A 19,739-nucleotide genomic window follows, 5' to 3' on the forward strand; every position below is an offset into this window, starting at 1 on the left:
TGGCACGTTGGACGGTTGTTAGATCCTGAGGAAGCACCGCAACCAGACCCTTGACTTATTTGTTGAGGAAAGCCTCTACCTTGAGTCGAGTAGTTTCCTCTGCCGCGATAACCTCCACGGTGTTGACCACGACCTCGTGAAGAGTATCCGCCTCTGTTTAAGTAAAAAGCCTGATGCAGAGCAGTTTCAGTAGGAGACTCATAAGAAGACAACTTCTCATTGAAACCTATTAGCTTGAAGACCACGTCTTCGAAGTTTGGTCATGGGAAAATGTCCATCGAGTGTTCAATGACAGTAAATATTGATTCGTATTCTTTCCCTAGACCTCGCAACACACCATAGATTTTCTCTTGTTCGGACAGAGGATAGCCAATGGAAGCCAGCTGATCACAAAGAGACTTTATCTCAGAGAGGTACGTACTCTATTAGAGAGCGAGAGCCCTTCTTGGTGCTCTGGATGCGGCTATACAGATCTACCTTTCAGGTGGGGGAAACACAGTTGTACTTCTGAGCCAGATAGTACCATAGTTCTTGAGAGGAGCGAAGACCATAAAAGGTTTTGATGGCCTCTTCGGAGAGGGATCCAACCAGCCACGCCATGACGTATGCTGGATTTGGTGTCTCTGTAACTTGATCTCCATTTCGAACGGTGAGAGTCGGAGGTGGTCGGGGTGTGTCGCCGGTAACATAACCAAGAAGAGATTGAGAGTTGAGAAATTTCTCAAACTGAAACTTCCAGGACAAATAGTTCGAGTAATTGAGCTCGAGTGTCACACACTGTGTGATTGTTAAAGGGGAAGAAAGAGGATCACCATCCATGGTTCTGATACCATGTAAGCTTGGTGAAATCAGAGGAAATAAGTGAAGAAGATAACTTTCTTATTGATTGTTTTTTGCTTAGTTTTGACGCTTACAATATGAGCTAATATAAAGAGAGTTTGTGCGCTTGAGTACATAGAAGATAGAGGACAGCTCAGCATGTGACAGCACACAATCCTAAGGTTTCAAATCGGTTTGATAGCTGTAAATCCTAAGCTGCAAAACTCGTATGAGGACCACCTTTTGACGTCATAGACTCTGATCCTTTGTGACCGTTGAGAGAGGAAGAGATGGGCTTGCAAGATGTATGTTGAGTAATTGCTTGGGCCTCAACTGAAGTATTTGCGGCCTTTGGGCTTATAGCTGGTTGATGGGAAAAGCTGAGTGTTGAGGATTCGATTCTCTTCTAGCAGCATCTGGCTTCTTATGTAAACCTCTCAAAATATCAGCCATTGATGGGTCAGAAGCAGATGTAATCCTAGTAGCTTGTCTCTTAGGTTTAACGTTATTGGAGCTCTGCAAAGTAACGACAAGAAACTAGCAGAATAGGTCATTAAAAGAACCATTGATTTGGAACAAGGATACTAGAAGTAGTAGTAGATAAATCAGGTAGCTGATTACTATGTCCTTTCTCATTACTCATCTCTGAACCAAACACACAGCAAAGCAACATTATCAGAAACATACTTGATGGACAAGCAATCACAAAGCAAAGTTAACTCAGAAGAAAGACTTTCTAATTAAGGATGTTAAACACACACAAAAAAAAAACAAAGCGATATTCAGAAATAGTACAAGACAAATGCAAGAATAGCAATTAACTTTAGGTTAATTCTATGAATCAAGATTGGTAGCAAAGCAGGGAAAAAAAGGAACAACTGTTCTTTAGGGTCTACAAAAATGCGAAAAGGGTTAAGAAATTTGAGCAATACTTTGTTTCCTTTCACCTTCTCACTATACTTCCAATCAAACAAACTCGAAAGCAAAAAAAAAAATCAAGAAAGAAAGGAAGAAACTTATCGAAAGAAACCTTGCTGAGAAGATGGAGAACTTAAGAACACAGAAAAACCTCTCTCTTATCCCCTCTCTCTCTTAACTCTCTCAAAGACCCCAGCTTTCTCCGGCTTGCTCCGGCGGCTCTCCGCAGCTCTTTTCTTCTCTCCTTGTTTCTTCGCAGCCTCCGATATGTTGTTCAACCCTGATGCCGATGAAGCTGAGTCATATCAGAAAAAGCTCTGCTTTGGTGGGTGATTTCCGGCCTTCCTCCACGGAGCGTTGGTGTGGTGACGAGGCTTGGCTTGTGGTGTGTCGGAGGTGAATTCGGCTCTTTGGGTCGTGGTTGGATTAGATCTAGGTTTTCACCTTGCTCTCGTTACGGCGGTGGGAGCGCGTGACCGAGATTGGGCTTCTCCTCTCTCCGGATCTGGTGGGTTGACGTCAATCTTCAGGCTGGGTAGGAGTCTTCCGGCGTCGTGGGTAGCTTCGTCTGCTCAGTGTCGAGCAGCGTATGTCTTCCTCTCTGTTTCCGGTTTAGTTGGCCTTCAGTGTGTCTCCGGAGGCGCGTCCTCAGTTGGTGATGGTTGCTGTGTGGTAACGTTAGCTACTGTGCTGTTCGTGAGGCGCTGCCGGGTTCGGATTCAAGGCGGGCCCGTCTATGACCTGCTCTTTTGACTCCTTCGATGGTTGTTTCAGCTTCGCTCTCTCGGTATGCTGTCTGCTTTGATTGTTCATGGTGGTTTTCTTCCTCTCCGGCTCATCGTAGTTACACTTCGGTTCTCCCACGGTGGTGTAGCTCGGATGAGGCTTATTGGAGCTAGGGCTGGTTCTCAGTGTTAGCGCGAGTTGGCGATTCTTGAGTTCCTATTGGTCATGGGAAGGATGGTTTCGTCGAGGGAGGCTCGTGCAAGGATATGTCATCCCAGCTCCTTTGGTTCGAGCCACTTTGGCTCGCAAAGGAGGGTGTTTCCTTGGTCTAATTTGTAGGATAGGAAGAACGACATCAGTATGTGGCTCTCACCAAGCCCGCTTTCTGCTGTGGCTCGCATTAGTTTCTGAAGTCGAGTAAATAAATGTGACTTCTTGAGGTTTGGGTGGGACTAACCTGATGGCGCTCTTGGAGCTCTCGGCTAGAGTAGAGGTGTCTGGCTTCGAACTTCAGTGTTTCCTATTGCCGGTGGTAGTTGGGAGGCTTTGGTTTCCTTTGACTCAGTTTAAAAATCTGTCCGGAGATGGTATCAATTATTTGGAGTAGCGCTGCGGGGAAGCCAAAATTACCAAAGCGTGGTCTCATGTATTATAAAAGGTATCATCAACATTTGGCAATGTTCTATTGTGGTCAAGCGACTACTTCTGCTCTGCTTGTAATCTTCTGTTAAAATGTGTTTTCATTGTCCCAAAAATCTTAGTTGTTGCTTATTCTTTTATTCCCATGTTGTTTAATTTAATTTCTCTGCTACTTGTGTCTGTGTAATTTCTGTCAAAAACTCTGAAAATTGGTATAAATCTTAACATTTTTATCAAAAAAGAAAAAAACCTTGCTGAGAAAGAAGACGATTAATGGCAAAGTTTTGGTGCATATTGCATTCTAGAAGCATTGCACGGATCTCTTGTTCGGAGTGTTCCCTTAATATTACATGCACCCTCAGAACCGCCTTCGCCATGGCTACCTCCTCGGCGTTTACGTTTCTTTCACAGCTGCGCATCTAAACGAAGAAGAACAAACAAAAGGATTCTCTCTCTCTCTGGCTTCTTCTTGGCTTGAGTATCAAGAAACTGTCACGACCTAACTTCTTCACTCCACCAACTCCACCCATTAACACATCTATTAAACCCACCTTCTCCACTATGTCACCTACAATTAAAAGAAAAGAAAAATCAGAGAGAAGAGAAGAGTAGAGAAGAGAAGGGAAGAGAAAAGAAGAGAAGGGGAGGTGAGAAGAAGGATTCGGAGAGGTTGAGGTCGTCACCGGAGTTCGTTATAGCCTCTGCACCCCGTGACCGTGTTGAGCTCGCCACCACCGTTAATCGCAGGTAACCACCGCGAAAATCCCATGATTTAAGTTCAGTTTCGGTTCCGTTTAGTAAATCGCCCATAACTTCCTAACCGTTGAGAATTTCGTGCCTTCAAGACCATCATCGTGTTCCTCTCGTCAAGACGAAGCCATAGACACCAACCGCACCGCGATTGGAGCCCGTACGAGCCCTCACGCGCCTCCAGAAGATCACCCTGCGCGCGCGTGTGAAACGCACGCGCCGCCGCCGCTACCGCAGCTCCGCCGTCCTCCGCCGTCGCCGCCGGCCAACTTTCCGGTAAGACGCCGCCGCCGCCGGTGACCGACACCGGTGACTCGGTCAACTCGGCCGAGTCAACTCGGTTGACTCGGTTAACCGGTTGGTTAGCCGGTTTAAATTGATTTCAATTCGGTTAGGTTAAACCGGTCGGTTAAAATCAATTGGAAATCGGTTAAGATAAACCGGATTAATTAATTAATTAAATAATTAATTAAATAATTGATCTTTGACCAGCGGGTTGACTTTCCCGTAAATACCCGTTTTAAACCGTTCGAAAGGCGTTCTGACTCGGAATTTCGATCTGATTTCAGATTTGGAGTCCATTTGAGCAGTTGGAGTTCATAGATACCACTCCTCTTCCTTGCTAAGGTGAGTGTCTATTCCGAACTTCTCGTTCACGGCTTAGGATTCCGAATAAATATAATTTATTTCTAATATGTTCCGTCTGCTTGAATCGAGTCTGTCATTGCTTGTTTGGTTATTAGGTTCTTTGCTTAAACCGGAACTAGGGTGGTAGATGGTTCAATAATGATTGATTCATTTGATATAATTCTTAGTTATGGATATGTTTTGGGCGGCTACAGGAAGGTGTTCCTGTATGTCAGATTGTTTGTAAGGATACGGCCAGATTCAGTCGACCGTCTGGACCGTATTCTGGAGAGGTCGATAAATCGTCTAAGGGCGGTGTTACCGAGCACTTAGGTCGGCGTGTTTCATTTGGCTTGTTAGTGGGCAGCGAGTGTACACCTCGCTAGGACCATTGTTTGTTGCTTGGGTACTTTAGGTACCGTGTTTGACATGTATTAGATTTAAATTATAATTATTCGAAATGTTATGTCCGTGTTCCCGGACTTCGGGATAGCATCCCATACCTCATTGGGCGATTCCCCTGTCGCTCACCCCTCACTCTTTCCCCCTTTTAGGTGAGATCAATGAGCAGGAGTGATCCTATCAGACTTGGGCTTCTTGGTGCTATTTGGGGCTTTTGGGCTTTTACTACTATCGGGCTTTGGACTTCTATCACTCTTTTCGTTTTATCGCTTTTGGGCATTTGAGCTGCTATCTATCGCTTATGTTTATTTCCCATTTCAAACTTTTGGTTTATGTCGTATTTTATATTTCGGATGTTATCGTTATCGGGCCTTTTGGCCTTATGCTATCGTATTGACTTTTATATTATGATGGAGATTATTATTATTATTTGAGTTGTATTATTATTTTATTTCCGCTTTTATTTATTATTATATCTCGAAAGTGACGGGTGTCACATTTTGGTATCAAAGCGGGTTCCGTCCCGGCTCCGACCCGGGATGGCGATTCGTGGAGACTCGGTTTTAATTTGGTTTTATACGGTTTTGGAAGTCTTAGTGGAGATTTGGGAATTTTAAAAATTAAAACCAATAGCACCGTTTCGTCCGATATTACTCCTTTAATTAAAGAATTCACTGCTCATCGGAAGTTGACTTATTTGTGCCCCATTTCAGATGCCGCCAAAGAGAAGAGCCAACCGTGCCCAGATCGACAGAGATGCTAGAGAGGCAGGAGCTGAACATGAGCAGCGTGCAGTTCCCCAGCCTGTTGCTCCACCGATTGATCAGGAGGCCATGAGGCAGATGGTTTTGGATGCAGCTAGACAGGCTGCTCAGGAGGCAGTTCAGCAGATTGCTCAGGAGGTTGCTCGTCAGATGGCTCCAGTTCAGCAGTTTCCCGCTCAGCAGTTTGCTCAGGGTGCTCAGGATCTACCGCCACCACCACCTCGACCACATGTTTACCCAGTTTATGATGAGAGGTTTTACAGGCTGACATGCCAGATGAGGAATATGGATATGGAGCATTTTAGCGGGACAGTGGATGCTATAGCTGCATATGATTGGAAGCTAAATCTGGTACGGAAGTTGGAGATTATTGAATGTCCACCGGAGATGTCTCTTAGATTGACTATGCATTATTTGCGTGGAGATGCACTAGTGTGGTGGGAAGGAATTCGTTTGAACCATGTTGGACCAGAGAGGCTTACCTTTGAAGATTTCATCCGCGAGTTCGATAGGAAGTACTTCCCGAAGGAAGCTATGGATAAGCAGAAAACAGACTTTGATCATGTAAGCCAGGGTGAGATGTCTGTCAGGGAGTATGAGCAGAAGTTTAACCAACTTCGCAGATTTGCTGGGACTGGAATTTCAGAGGAGGACCTGATCAGGAAGTTTTTGGATGGGATGCGGGTCGATATTCGTAACAGGTGTCATGTCGTCACTTACCATAGATTGGGAGATTTGGTGGAGAAAGCTTCTGAGCAGGAGGCAGGACTGGAAGAAGAGCGGAAATTTACGAAAGCATTTCAGGTTAAGTCTGGAAAAGCTCCCGAGTCCCAGAAGAGAACAGGGGACCAGTCTGAATCACATGATTGTTTCCGTTGCCGTCGCCGTCATAGCGGAAAGTGCTTCAAGTGTTTTGTTTGTGGTCAGTGGGGACACACTTCGAGATATTGTCACGATAAGCCAGTGGATACGCCTCCAGTCAGACAGGTTGAAGCCCCAGCAGTGGCCAACGTGATTTGTTACGGTTGTAACCAGTCTGGTCATATCTTCAGAGATTGCCCGAAGAGGAGTAATGCGGCGCTTCCACCACCACCAAAGCGTCTAGCCATCGCTCCACGTGTATTTACAGTTGGAGATCACCAGGGAGCCGAGCCGATAGCGGGTATGTGTTCTTATCACGCTTGTTGTGTTTAAAAATTTTGGTTTCATGGTTATCATGTGTAGTTAGTAAAAAAATTTGTGTAGGATCGGTTTTGGTTGGAGGTGAGTCAGCTCATACCTTATTCGACACGGGAGCTTCTCATAGTTTTGTGAGTCCGCGTTTAGTTAAGTCTTGGTGTTTTCGGGGAGTCTTCGAACCAAAGACTAAGGAAATCCAGACTGCCGGCACAGAGAGATTGGGAACAGTTGGTATTCATCGCGACGTACCAGTTATGCTTGGAGGAGTAGATTTGCTCGCAGATTTAACGGATATGGAGATGAGTTTCTATGATGTCATACTTGGGATGGATTGGTTGACGCGACATCGAGTGATTTTGGATTGCCCCGAGGCAAGAGTTAATGTTCCTAGAGGCGAAGAGAAGATCACTTTCCACAAGGGATTCAAACACATCGATTAGTTCCTATTGTATCTATGCTGCGTGTTGAGGAATTATTGGAGAATGGAGCAGAGGGATTTTTGGCGACCATTTCAATGGCTAAGGATGATGGGCAACAGCTTGAGCTGCAGGATATTCCAGTGGTTGCTGAGTATGAAGATGTTTTTGAGGCCTTAAAAGGGCCACCACCAGCTAGAAGTGATGTTCTTACGATTGAGGTGGAACCAGGAGCAGCACCGGTTTCACGAGCCCCTTACCGTCTAGCACCACCTGAGATGGCTGAGTTGAAGAAGCAGCTGGAGGAACTATCAAGTAAGGGTTTTATCAGACCAAGTACTTCACCGTGGGGAGCACCAGTGTTGTTTGTGAAGAAGAAGGATGGAAGTTTTAGACTCTGTATCGACTACAGAGGTTTGAACAAACTCACCATCAAGAATAAGTATCCGCTTCCGCGCATCGACGAGTTGTTGGATCAGTTGCAGGGAGCTTCATGGTTTTCTAAGATTGACTTGACCTCAGGATACCACCAGATTGCAATAGCTGATCGGGATGTGCAGAAGACGGCCTTCCGTACACGTTATGGACATTATGAGTTCGTGGTGATGCCATTTGGTTTAACGAACGCACCGGCAGCATTCATGAAGCTTATGAATGATGTGTTTCGCGAACATTTGGATAAGTGTGTGATTGTTTTCATAGACGATATCCTTGTTTATTCTCGAAGTAGAGAAGAGCATGCCGAGCACTTACGGATTGTGTTGGGGAAGCTTAGAGAGCATCGGCTGTTTGCTAAGTTGAGTAAGTGCAGCTTCTGGCAGAGGAAGATTGGATTTCTTGGTCATGTGGTTTCAGACGAAGGAGTTGCTGTGGATTCAGAAAAGATTGCTGCAATTTCCGAATGGCCAGCACCCAAAAGTGCGACTGAGGTTCGCAGTTTTCTTGGTTTGGCAGGGTACTACAGGAAGTACGTCAAAGATTTTTCTAGCATTGCGAAGCCAATGACGAAGCTTACGGGCAAAGATGTTAAGTTTGATTGGTCAGGCGATTGCTCGAGGAGTTTCGCTAAGTTGAAGCGACAACTGACACAGACGCCCGTTTTGGTACTTCCGAGGCCAGGGATACCATATGAGGTCTACACTGATGCGTCAGGAACCGGATTGGGATGTGTATTGATGCAGGAGGGTAAGGTCATTGCATATGCATCACGCCAGTTGAGGCCTCACGAGGTCAACTATCCTACGCATGATTTGGAGTTAGCAGGAGTCGTTTTTGCATTAAAGATCTGGAGGTCATATTTGTATGGAGAGAAGGTGAAGATTTTCACAGACCACCAGAGTCTGAAGTACATATTTACTCAGACGGATTTGAATTTGAGGCAGCGTAGATGGATGGAGTTGTTAGCAGACTACAACTTGGAGATTACTTATTATCCGGGAAAAGCTAATCAGGTGGCAGATGCTTTGAGTAGGCGCAGAAGCGATGTTTCAGGAACCAAAGAGGTTCGTGAGCTTACTGGGATGCTCTCTAGCCTCAGATTGTGTGCTACTACTGTGGACGAAGACACCGTTTGTCTCGAGGCTGTAGAGCAGGCAGATTTGCTGAGTAAAATACGCAAAGCTCAGGATGCTGATGAGGCTTTGTGTAAGCAGATCGAGATTGAGAGTATTGGATATCATACAGCTTCGAGTGGGATGTTCATGTATCGGAACAGGGTTTGTGTGCCTAATGACGAGTTGTTAAAAAAGGAAATCTTGCAGCAGGCACACCACTCGCGTTTCTCTATCCATCCAGAAAACACCAAGATGTACAAGGATCTCAAGCGTTATTATCATTGGCCTGGCATGAAGAGGGATGTTGCTTCATTTATATCGCAGTGTCAGACGTGTCAGATGGTCAAGGCCGAGCATCAGGTGCCTAGCGGGTTATTGCAGAACCTGCCATTGCCAGAGTGGAAATGGGACATGGTAACTATGGATTTTGTGACGGGGTTGCCGACGACCTTAGGAGGAAAGAATGCAATATGGGTAATCGTGGATAGACTTACCAAGTCAGCCCATTTTCTAGCTATTAAGAAGACGGACAGAGCTGATCAGTTAGCACAGACTTACATCAGCGAGATTGTGAGATTGCATGGAATTCCTGTCAGCATTGTATCAGATCGAGATACAAAGTTTACGTCCGAATTTTGGAGAGCCTTCCAGAAGGCGCTTGGGACGAAAGTGCATATGAGTACGGCTTATCACCCGCAGACAGACGGTCAATCAGAGAGGACTATTCAGACCTTAGAGGATATGCTCAGGGCTTGCGTCTTAGATTGGGAGGGTAGTTAGGTGAAGTATCTACCTCTAGCCGAGTTTGCCTACAACAACAGCTATCATTCGAGTATTGGGATGGCACCATATGAGGCTCTATATGGTAGGCCTTGTCGCACACCACTTTGTTGGACAGAAGTGGGGGAGCGGCGTGAGATAGAACCAGCTATGGTTCAAGAGACGGTAGAGCAAGTTGAGATGCTCAAGGTTCGGCTTAAGGAAGCCCATGACCGTCAGAAGAGTTATGCAGATAAGCGGCGTAAGGATTTGGAGTTCCAGGTTGGCGACCTTGTATACCTGAAAATGAGGACATTTCAAGGAGGATCTAAGACTCGGAAGCTGAACAAGCTTAAACCAAGATATATGAGACCATACCCGATTTTGGAGCGAATTGGAGCAGTTGCTTACCGATTGGATTTATCGGAAGAGTTATCAGACTTCCATGACGTGTTTCATGTTTCGGTTTTAAGGAAAGTCGTGAGAGAACCAGAGCTCATTTTGCAACAGCCGCCCAGTGACCTTGATAGAAATTTGCGTGCGCCGTGTCAGCCAGTGGAGATATTGGATCGCCAAGTGAGAGCAGATAATGGTATGATGACCATGTTGGTCAAAGTTCGTTGGGAGAGAAACGGGATTCTGGAGGAGACCTGGGAGTCTGAGCCGCACATGAGGATTGATTATCCAGAACTTTTTCGGGATGATGTTGGGCAGTAAGTTCTTGACTCGAATTCGGGACGAATTCCTTATTAGTGGGGGAGAAACTGTCACGACCTAACTTCTCCACTCCACCAACTCCACCCATTAACACATCTATTAAACCCACCTTCTCCACTATGTCACCTGCAATTAAAATAAAAAAAAATCAGAGAGAGAGAGAAGAAGAGTAGAGAAGAGAAGGGAAGAGAAAAGAAGAGAAGGGGAGGTGAGAAGAAGGATTCGGAGAGGTTGAGGTCGTCACCGGAGTTCGTTATAGCCTCTGCACCCCGTGACCGTGTTGAGCTCGCCACCACCGTTAATCGCAGGTAACCACCGCGAAAATCCCATGATTTAAGTTCAGTTTCGGTTCCAGTTAGTAAATCGCCCATAACTTCCTAACCGTTGAGAATTTCGTGCCTTCAAGACCATCATCGTGTTCCTCTCGTCAAGACGAAGCCATAGACACCAACCGCACCGCGATTGGAGCCCGTACGAGCCCTCACGCGCCTCCAGAAGATCACCCTGCGCGCGCGCGTGAAACTCACGCGCCGCCGCCGCTACCGCAGCTCCGCCGTCCTCCGCCGTCGCCGCCGGCCAACTTTCCGGTAAGACGCCGCCGCCGCCGGTGACCGACACCGGTGACTCGGTCAACTCGGCCGAGTCAACTCAGCGAGTCAACTCGGTTGACTCGGTTAACCGGTTGGTTAGCCGGTTTAAATTGATTTCAATTCGGTTAGGTTAAACCGGTCGGTTAAAATCAATTGGAAATCGGTTAAGATAAACCGGATTAATTAATTAATTAAATAATTAATGAAATAATTGATCTTTGACCAGCGGGTTGACTTTCCCGTAAATACCCGTTTTAAACCGTTCGAAAGGCGTTTTGACTCGGAATTTCGATCTGATTTCAGATTTGGAGTCCATTTGAGCAGTTGGAGTTCATAGATACCACTCCTCTTCCTTGCTAAGGTGAGTGTCTATTCCGAACTTCTCGTTCACGGCTTAGGATTCTGAATAAATATAATTTATTTCTAATATGTTCCGTCTGCTTGAATCGAGTATGTCATTGCTTGTTTGGTTATTAGGTTCTTTGCTTAAACCGGAACTATGGTGGTAGATGGTTCAACAATGATTGATTCACTTGATATAATTCTTAGTTATGGATATGTTTGGGGCGGCTACAGGAAGGTGTTCCTGTATGTCAGATTGTTTGTAAGGGTACGGCCAGATTCAGTCGACCGTCTGGACCGTATTCTGGAGAGGTCGATAAATCGTCTAACGGCGGTGTTACCAAGCACTTAGGTCGGCGTGTTTCATTTGGCCTGTTAGTGGGCAGCGAGTGTACACCTCGCTAGGACCATTGTTTGTTGCTTGGGTACTTTAGGTACCGTGTTTGACATGTATTAGATTTAAATTATAATTATTCGAAATGTTATGTCCGTGTTCCCGGACTTCGGGATAGCATCCCATACCTCATTGGGCGATTCCCCTGTCGCTCACCCCTCACTCTTTCCCCCTTTTAGGTGAGATCAATGAGCAGGAGTGATCCTATCAGACTTGGGCTTCTTGGTGCTATTTGGGGCTTTTGGGCTTTTACTACTATCGGGCTTTGGACTTCTATCACTCTTTTCGTTTTATCGCTTTTGGGCATTTGAGCTGCTATCTATCGCTTATGTTTATTTCTCATTTCAAACTTTTGGTTTATGTCGTATTTTATATTTCGGATGTTATCGTTATCGGGCCTTTTGGCCTTATGCTATCGTATTGACTTTTATATTATGATGGAGATTATTATTATTATTTGAGTTATATTATTATTTTATTTCCGCTTTTATTTATTATTATATCTCGAAAGTGACGGGTGTCACAGAAACCTTCGTTCTCTTTTCCCTCTCTGTTTCGCTCTATCAATCTTGGAGGGTTTTATAATGAATGGTTTTGGGAAACGGGAAAAAAATTCAAATTAGGTATATAAAAAATACATTACTTTCCAAACTTCATAAGTCCTGATAGTAATATTTTGGGTAAAGATTGTAATTTTTGGGAAAGATTGTATATAACTTTTTTGACACAAACGGGCTGATTTTATATTATGTCTAAATCGTTATTTCTATTAGGGATGGACAAAAAAACCTGACCCAACCATACCCAAACGGATCCAAACCAAACCAAAATACATGTCTAAATTATTTGGTTCAAGATTTTATCAACTCAAATGGTTTGGTTTGGTTTTAAACCGAACCGAACCGGAAAACTGACTTAAAAAAAATTAGATTAATTAAATATACTAATATATTAAAATTTAATATATTTAACCATTTAACCTAAACAATTAAACATAATTTTTTTACATTTTACTTTTAAATAAGTAGAATAAACACAACCAAAAAAATAAAAGAATATGAATCTCATACATTAACATCAAAACTGAAAATTACTTATGATATTTATATTATGTCTGAAGATAACAATATAAATTTATTGAATTACATATTTTACATTTTTATTGTGATGTTTGGCTTAAAATATGAAGAATTATGTGATTTAAGTGTCAAATGATGATTTGTTTATGTTTTATAAATTATATTTTTGTAACTGAAGTAGAAGAAAACAAAAAAATCAACTCGATTGAACTAAACAAACACAAAGAAAACCAAATTAAACCAACCTAAACACAAACCAAAATAAAACCGAACCGAACCAAACCAAGCATAAATCAAACCAAACTAATTTGGGTTTACTTTGGTTAAAATTTTCATAGATCGAAATAAACCAAACCAAACCGAACCCATAATTAAACCGAAATGCCCACCCCTAATTTCTATGGATTCTCTTCTTTATTTTTATCATTATTTTCATTCAATTGTTTGTTGTAAACAGATTCAACTTCAAAATTCTGTTAAAGAAAAGTGAAATGAATCCATGATTGGGGAATTATGAAGAATATCTACATAATTATGAGAGGTTTAATTAATTAGAGATAAGGAGTATGAACTAAACAAAACACATAGTTGAGCTAATTCTTGCACAAATCCATTAGTTTTTATACAAACTTAACAAATCATCTGCCAACTCGACGCAGATGGAAAGCACGTCCTCTTTGCATATGTTCCCAAATCCAATAGGCATGGGACATCTTGGCCACTGATGGAACATTCCAAAGACCACTTCGAATCGCTGCCAATATAATATAGTGATCATAGTGGATTCCAACATCTCTATCGGTTGTCACTAGTAACATAGGTTGATGTGGGAAATCATGAGTATAGCTCATCATTGATTTCACAATCCTCTTATCAGTGTACTATTTTCGTCTGGTGGAAATATCACGAGGTTCAGTACTTTCTCTGAATTCCTCTTCGAACCAAATGCCTCATTTGATATCATCTCTTTATAGTTAGGTTTTGCTTGTCGATGGTCTCTTGATTGATAAGTTTGTTGCTTTAGCTTTTGTTATTGTCTTTAGATTTTATTTCTGTCCTTCAGATTTTTTTCCATTTCAGCTTTTTGTTATCACGGTAATTATGTCAAATTTTTTAAAATTGTAATGAATTTCACATTTTTACCAAAGAAAAAAACAATGATGATTTGTTCCGATAGAGATCCACGTGTAAACAAAGCAACATAAGACATAACAACAAAGGACATACTACTGCGACTTGTACCACTTTCAATCCAGGTTTGATCATAAAGTAGTGCTAGTTTAGTGCAGTTCGGTAATGTACTAGACAAATTCCAGGGTAGTGTTGTATATTACGGTATGTGTGTCTAATCAGAGTTTGAGGCTCATAGACTTAACAATTATATCTGAAGTTTGAAGGTTGAAGTTTGAAAGAGTTGGTTTTCATTTCCTTGAATAATGTTGCTTTTGTTTGGTTTTCTTTTGGATCATGAATATTTCTTGGTATTCATTTCAACAGTGCTAATCTTTATTTGGTTTCAATTTTAATAAAGTTTTAATGCTGTTTTTACGTTTGTGTCTGATTTACAAGTTTTGTTCTGTATTTTTGTGTCTGATTTTAGTAAATAGAGGTTCTTTTAGCACATGATCTTTTGGTTAGCCATGATCTTTTGTTTAACGTATATGACAATCACTGATACATACAGATGCTGAGTACATTCAGATAAGTGTTCCTTACTTGAATACAGTAGTAAGTATTTTAAGGGTCTAACCAAGTACAAATTAGTGTTTTAGAATCTGAAACCCGATTAAAATCTGAAACCCGAAATCATATTGGGTTCAACCGGTTCTTGGGCATGTTATCAAACCCAAACCGAGACCAATCCAATTTTTATAATATTCGAATGAAGCTGATTTTTGTAAACCCAAAAATCCAAAGCTCAAACGTATCCGAGCCGAAACCTGATCGGAACCCGAATGCACATCCCTAATTACAAACAAACAAAAAAAAGCTAAAGAACTTAAAATTGGACAAACTTAGCATTCTTCATACCAAAAAACTACACTACACTATCGAAATCACTTGTAAGTTTTTGCCAAAATTTATTAAAGAAGTACATTAATTGAAAGCTAAATATGAATAATTAATGAAGCATAAATAAATTGATCAAACGGAAAATATACATTATCAATCGCAGTCTTTAAAACAGTTATTAACTCCAAACCGGAAAGAAGATTTCGATCAAATAGAAATGTCAATCGCAAATTAAGAATATAGACGTAAAAGAAACAGAACATCAAACTTCCTTCATCCTCCACCAAATTCCATCATTCTCATCATCAGCTTGGGGGGGTGAGAAGGTGATAATTTCTGCTATAAGAAAAAGACCAAAAACAAATCAGAATTCAAACCGGTTCAGTTAAACCGGATACCGCAGCTTTTCACTGTCACCTTAAATCATGTTGTAACGTGGGTTTCAGTGGATAAACCGTCGGTGCTGGTTTCCAAAAGATCTGAAAGAGTGATGCCCTGCCTGAGAATTAAAATCGAAACTGAATTCGAAGGCATGCATCAAAATAAAAATCTAGCGGGAACCTCACGTAGCCATTTGTTGTCGATATCTGCAGCAAAGAAATGAGAGATAGACATGTTTTCACCAACTCTCTGTTTCTCTTATCCACTCTTGCTTCGGCCAAATTACAAGAACGCTAAAGAGACAGATAAAGTAGAAACAAATGTCCAAATCGCTGTGTCATCGTCAAAAAACGCTAAAGAGACAGATGAAGGTTTTGAAAGAGAGCATCGGAACTGTGGCGTCGTTGTTGCCCGGTGAGGGAAACAGAGACGGTGGTGGGTTGTCTCTATCAAGGACTAATCAAGTGGCGGCCAGTGACGTTACCGCTGTTGCTGTAGTTCGCCATCTGAATTTTCGCCGGAATACCAGAAACCAGGGGTGGTTTTCTGATAATTGTGAGGACAAAGTTGAGTGGATAAAGGTAGGAATTTTCTTCCTGCTTTGATTATAACAGACTGAGACTTTTGAATTTTAATAACAGACTGATTTGTAATAGATGTCTATGATTTGTTACAACTTTTTTTAATGTATATATCAGCAGCTAAGATTTAACACATATGTTACGTCCATATGTAGTCTACCAAAGAGAGTAATTTGCCGTGTATATTATTTTTGATTATTCCACTAAAAGGAAAACAATCAATCGTTGCCATGTAAACATTGGAAGTACAAAAATGATGGCAAGATATCGAACCACAGGACAAACGTTATTTGAGTTTTTTTTTTCTAAGGCTAAAAGCATTATTTTGTACCTATAATGAAAGCTAAAACACTAGAAAGAAAGTCATCAGTTCTGAGCTGGTTGATTTACACTACTTGTCTCTTGGCCGTTGCTGGGTTTGGTCAGATGGAACACGTGTATTGTATTCTTGGTCCAGAGATGATGCTAATAAGTCAGCTCCGATTCTTTCAAAGTAAGCCTCCCGTTCCTGTTGGCTACGAGGCGGGTTGGCTCTGTAACTATCTTCTCCTTGCACACGCCACTCAAATAGGCTTCTACCCTGAGAGATAAAAAAAACCACGAACCAAGAATTAGAAGAAACACAACAAAAGCGTTACCCTACATGACAAGTCATCTTAGTTGGTATATAGATATACCAAAACCCTAAGAGAGATTTGATGGGATTTCACACCTGAATTGATGGCATGTGAATTCTTGAGACATCTTCATACCCCAACCTCGAGTTTGAACCATTACCACTCGACATGTCACGACCGTAGTAATCAGAACCGTGAGATGAAGGAACTCTAGAGGTTCTTGACGGCAAGATAGGTCTTGAGATATCTTCATACCCCAACCTCGAGTTCGCAGCGTTACCACTCGTCATGTCAAAACCGTAATCAGTACCGTGAGAGGAAGGACTAGTAGAGGTACCACCACTCGAGTTTGATGGCAAATGATTTCTTGAGACATCTTCATACCCAAACCTTGAGTTGCCACTCAACATGCCACCACCGTAAGCAGAATCGTGATAAGTAGGAACACTAGAGGTAGCTGACAGAGGCAAGGTACTGTTTCTGTACGGAGCAAACACTGAATTCAGAGACTCATAAATGGAAGTGCCGTCCTGTTCTGGCCAGGTGTGAGGAGAGCTCATCATCATATGACCATGATGCGCCAAAGTGTTGATGTTACTACCACCACCACGTTGCTGAAATGGTGCTGATGATGGCATGTTGTATCTCTCGTTCTGTGCTTGGCGCCACAAGTAAGGAGAGTTCATCACATTACCATACTGCTCTAAAGGAACCTGACCCAGTGAGTTATAGCGGTTCATGGCTTGTTGATTATTAATATGTGGTTCAGAGATAGGATAGGTTCCAAATCCCTGCAAAATTTAAAAAATCAAACCAAAAATATGATTCAGACAAGTCGTTTTTTAAGGATGGAAAAAAAAAGATTTGATGCTTTATGAGAGGAAAAAAAAAGAGTTTACATCGGTGGACATGGAAGTCATTGTAGCCATTGGAAAAGCTGAGTGTTGAGGATTTCTAGTAGCACCAGACTTAGTAGATGAGTTAAAGATTGGATTATTAGTAGCATCTGGCTTCAAGGGAGAATCAGCCTTGAGAGGAGCTTTAGTTACATTCTGTTTTGGTGGTGCATGTAAACCCCTCAAAACTTCAGCCATTGGTGGCCCAATAGCAGATATCATCCTAGTTTCTTGTCTCTTAGGTTTAACGTTTGGTAATAAAGGCCTGCAAAAGACACAATGAATGTCACAAAGCGAGATGCAGATATTGTTCAATGGACACAACAAGTACCACAACTCCAGGAAGATAGATACCTAGAAGATGGCACGGACAAGGGACGAGTCGAGGTAATTGGTACACTCCTGGCTTCACCGTTTGTTATAGCACTGCTAAGACAAGGATAGAACAAAGAATGTCAGAAAAAAAACAGCCATGGTTCACTGGCCAGAAGTACAGCAACTACTACAAGAAGATTTTGATACCTAGAAGATGGCACAGGCAAAGAAGGAGCTGCTTCATTGGAGCTAATTGGCACACTCCTGGTTACACCATTTGTAACATCACTGCATGGACAAAGGAATGTAGTTACAAGCGAGAAACAGCCATTGTTCGCTGGCAAGAGGTACCACAACTCCAGGAAGATAGATACCTAGAAGATGGCACGGACAAGGGAGGAACTGCTTCGCTGGAACTAATTGGCACAGTCCTGGTTTCACCAACATCACTGCAAAGATAAGGATAGAGCAAGGAATGTTATAACAAGCTTGAAACAGCCATTGTTCACTGGCCAGAAGTAAAAACAACTTCAAACAGATTGATACCTAGATGATGGCACAGGCAAGGAAGGAGCTGCTTCATTCGAACTAGTTGGCACACTCCTGGTTTCGCCATTTGTTAGATCACTGCAAGAAAAGCTCACAAAAAAATGAAACTTTAATTGACAAACTTAAAACATGTGACAAGAAACTAGCAGAGAAGGACACTAAACGAACCTTTGACTTGGAACAATTGGAACAAGGCTACTAGATGATGAATCAGGTAACTGAGTACTGGCTCCTTGCTCATTACTCCTCTCTGAACCACACGCACATTGTCAGAAAACATACTTGATGGACAAGAAATCCCAAAGCAAAGATAACTTTTCTAATTAAGGATGTTGAACACAAAAACAGAGCGATATTGCAGAGACTGTACAATATCAATGCAGAAGAAGCAATTCTTATTAAGAAACAATACAGAAGAAGAAGAAGAAGAAGAAGAAGAAGACAACTGTTCTTTAGGGTCTTTCCAGAAATAGATAAAATAGCTGTTGAGTTAACCCAAGCAAGGAAAATTGCCATGTCGACATCTCGTTACTCTGTTTCCTTTCATCTTCTCGCTATACTTTCGATCAAAGCAAGTGCTAAAGCGTAAAAACGAGAAAGGAAAGGAAGAAACTTTTGGAGAGAAACACCTTGCTGAGAAAGAAGACGATCGATGGCGAAGTTTTGGTTCATATTGCATTCTAGAAGCGCTGCACGGATCTCTTGTTCGGAGTGTTCCCTGAATATTTCCTGCAACCTCTGAACCGCCTTCGCCATGGCTACCTCCGCCGCGTTTACGTCGTTGGCTACGTCTTTCGCGCGCTTTTTGCTCGCTTTCGATTTTCCCATTTTCTTTCACAGTCGCGATTCTACACGCAAAAGAACGAACAAAAAGGATTCTCTCTCTCTCTCTCTCGCTGGCTTCGAGTATCAAGAAACCTTCTTTCTCTTTTCCCTCTCTCTCTCTCTCTCTTTCAATCTTTGGCCTTTTTTATACTGAACGGTTTTGTGAAACAGGAAAATAATATATTCAAATTAAGTATATAGAAGACGCTACTTTCTAAACTTTATTGAACAAATTATCGACATTCAACTTCAACTTCAACTTCATTCCATTTTTGGTAAATATTTTAAATTTTGAAACTTTATATTTTTAAATCTAATACATTAAAGTTTGAGGACATATTTGCAAATACTTCTAAATACTGGTGGTAAAACTGTAAGGGCTGATTAGTAATTTCCTTTTAAAACACTCCCAAATTTTTGAAGTGTCAGAAGAAAAGAAACGTTTTGCCTGCTGCAAATTAAGTTTCGGGTTGATTGTAACAATGGTGAAACGCAGCCGCCAAAATGTGGGTGTGTTCAGTACAAACAAAACAATACGGGCGTAAATTAATTTATAGCTAACATCAAGGACTAACTAATTCATGCAGGCACATAATTTCACGGTTACCATGTGAGATCCTTGCATCTTTTTTCTGCTTAAAAGATCCTTGCATCTTTTATCAAGTACAAACCCTTTCTGAGTTCTAGTAATCCCACTAAAGTTTTGGAGATCAATAATAGTAGAAAAAATCCCTGTAAAGACTTAATTTTATATGAATGTCAGTCTAAGAAAACTAGTCCATGATCCATGGGATTGCTTGACTAGTTGTAGTTTCACAAGATTTTGTGTTAAAGGCTCTCACCATAGAACATATAAGCGGAAAGCCCAACCTTTTTTTCTTCTTTACA

General features: G+C 42.0%; 2 protein-coding genes across 12 annotated transcripts; one reads left to right on the forward strand and one right to left on the reverse strand.

Annotated features, from left to right (window-relative positions):
* The first annotated feature begins 821 nt into the window (after positions 1–821).
* LOC125589824 lies at positions 822–12,051 on the forward strand. Of its 10 annotated transcripts, XM_048762383.1 has the most exons (5): positions 822–3,849; positions 3,948–4,128; positions 4,422–4,479; positions 5,595–6,807; positions 11,775–12,051. In XM_048762383.1, exons 4-5 carry the CDS (start codon positions 5,595–5,597, stop codon positions 11,795–11,797), a joined length of 1,236 nt encoding a protein of 411 aa, XP_048618340.1. In that variant the 5' UTR covers positions 822–3,849; positions 3,948–4,128; positions 4,422–4,479; the 3' UTR covers positions 11,798–12,051. The 10 variants fall into 10 exon arrangements, 4 of the variants coding, with proteins under 4 accessions (XP_048618340.1, XP_048618339.1, XP_048618341.1 ...); XM_048762382.1 differs by having other exon boundaries at positions 822–4,128; XM_048762384.1 differs by lacking the exon at positions 3,948–4,128 and having other exon boundaries at positions 823–3,849.
* A 3,829-nt stretch (positions 12,052–15,880) lies between these two features.
* LOC125589825 (flocculation protein FLO11-like) lies at positions 15,881–19,008 on the reverse strand. 2 transcript variants are annotated; one of them, XM_048762387.1, is made up of 9 exons: positions 18,656–19,008; positions 18,195–18,276; positions 18,024–18,104; positions 17,852–17,926; positions 17,685–17,765; positions 17,517–17,588; positions 17,166–17,427; positions 16,362–17,057; positions 15,881–16,229 (listed from the first exon to the last, which is right to left on the reverse strand). In XM_048762387.1, the coding sequence occupies exons 1-9, from the start codon at positions 18,852–18,854 to the stop codon at positions 16,041–16,043; spliced, it is 1,737 nt and encodes a 578-aa protein (XP_048618344.1). In that variant the 5' UTR covers positions 18,855–19,008; the 3' UTR covers positions 15,881–16,040. The 2 variants fall into 2 exon arrangements, with proteins under 2 accessions (XP_048618344.1, XP_048618343.1); XM_048762386.1 differs by having other exon boundaries at positions 17,517–17,591.
* Positions 19,009–19,739: the final 731 nt, after the last annotated feature.

This window comes from Brassica napus, chromosome C7 (genome assembly GCF_020379485.1).
Source record: "Brassica napus cultivar Da-Ae chromosome C7, Da-Ae, whole genome shotgun sequence".
Classification (NCBI taxonomy): domain Eukaryota; kingdom Viridiplantae; phylum Streptophyta; class Magnoliopsida; order Brassicales; family Brassicaceae; genus Brassica; species Brassica napus.

What these genes read in the sequence shown, in the direction of transcription:
- LOC125589824 (XM_048762382.1), top strand. Translation starts at nt 5,595, where the DNA reads ATGCCGCCAAAGAGAAGAGCCAACCGTGCCCAGATCGACAGAGATGCT. An exon ending in GGGAGCCGAGCCGATAGCGG is followed by an intron (nt 6,808 to 11,774) that starts GTATGTGTTCTT and finishes TCCCCCTTTTAG; the next exon opens with GTGAGATCAATGAGCAGGAG.
- LOC125589825 (XM_048762386.1), bottom strand. Translation starts at nt 18,854, where the DNA reads ATGGGAAAATCGAAAGCGAGCAAAAAGCGCGCGAAAGACGTAGCCAAC. An exon ending in TTGCCTGTGCCATCATCTAG is followed by an intron (nt 17,927 to 18,023) that starts GTATCAATCTGT and finishes TTATCTTTGCAG; the next exon opens with TGATGTTGGTGAAACCAGGA. An exon ending in TTGTCCGTGCCATCTTCTAG is followed by an intron (nt 17,766 to 17,851) that starts GTATCTATCTTC and finishes TTGTCCATGCAG; the next exon opens with TGATGTTACAAATGGTGTAA.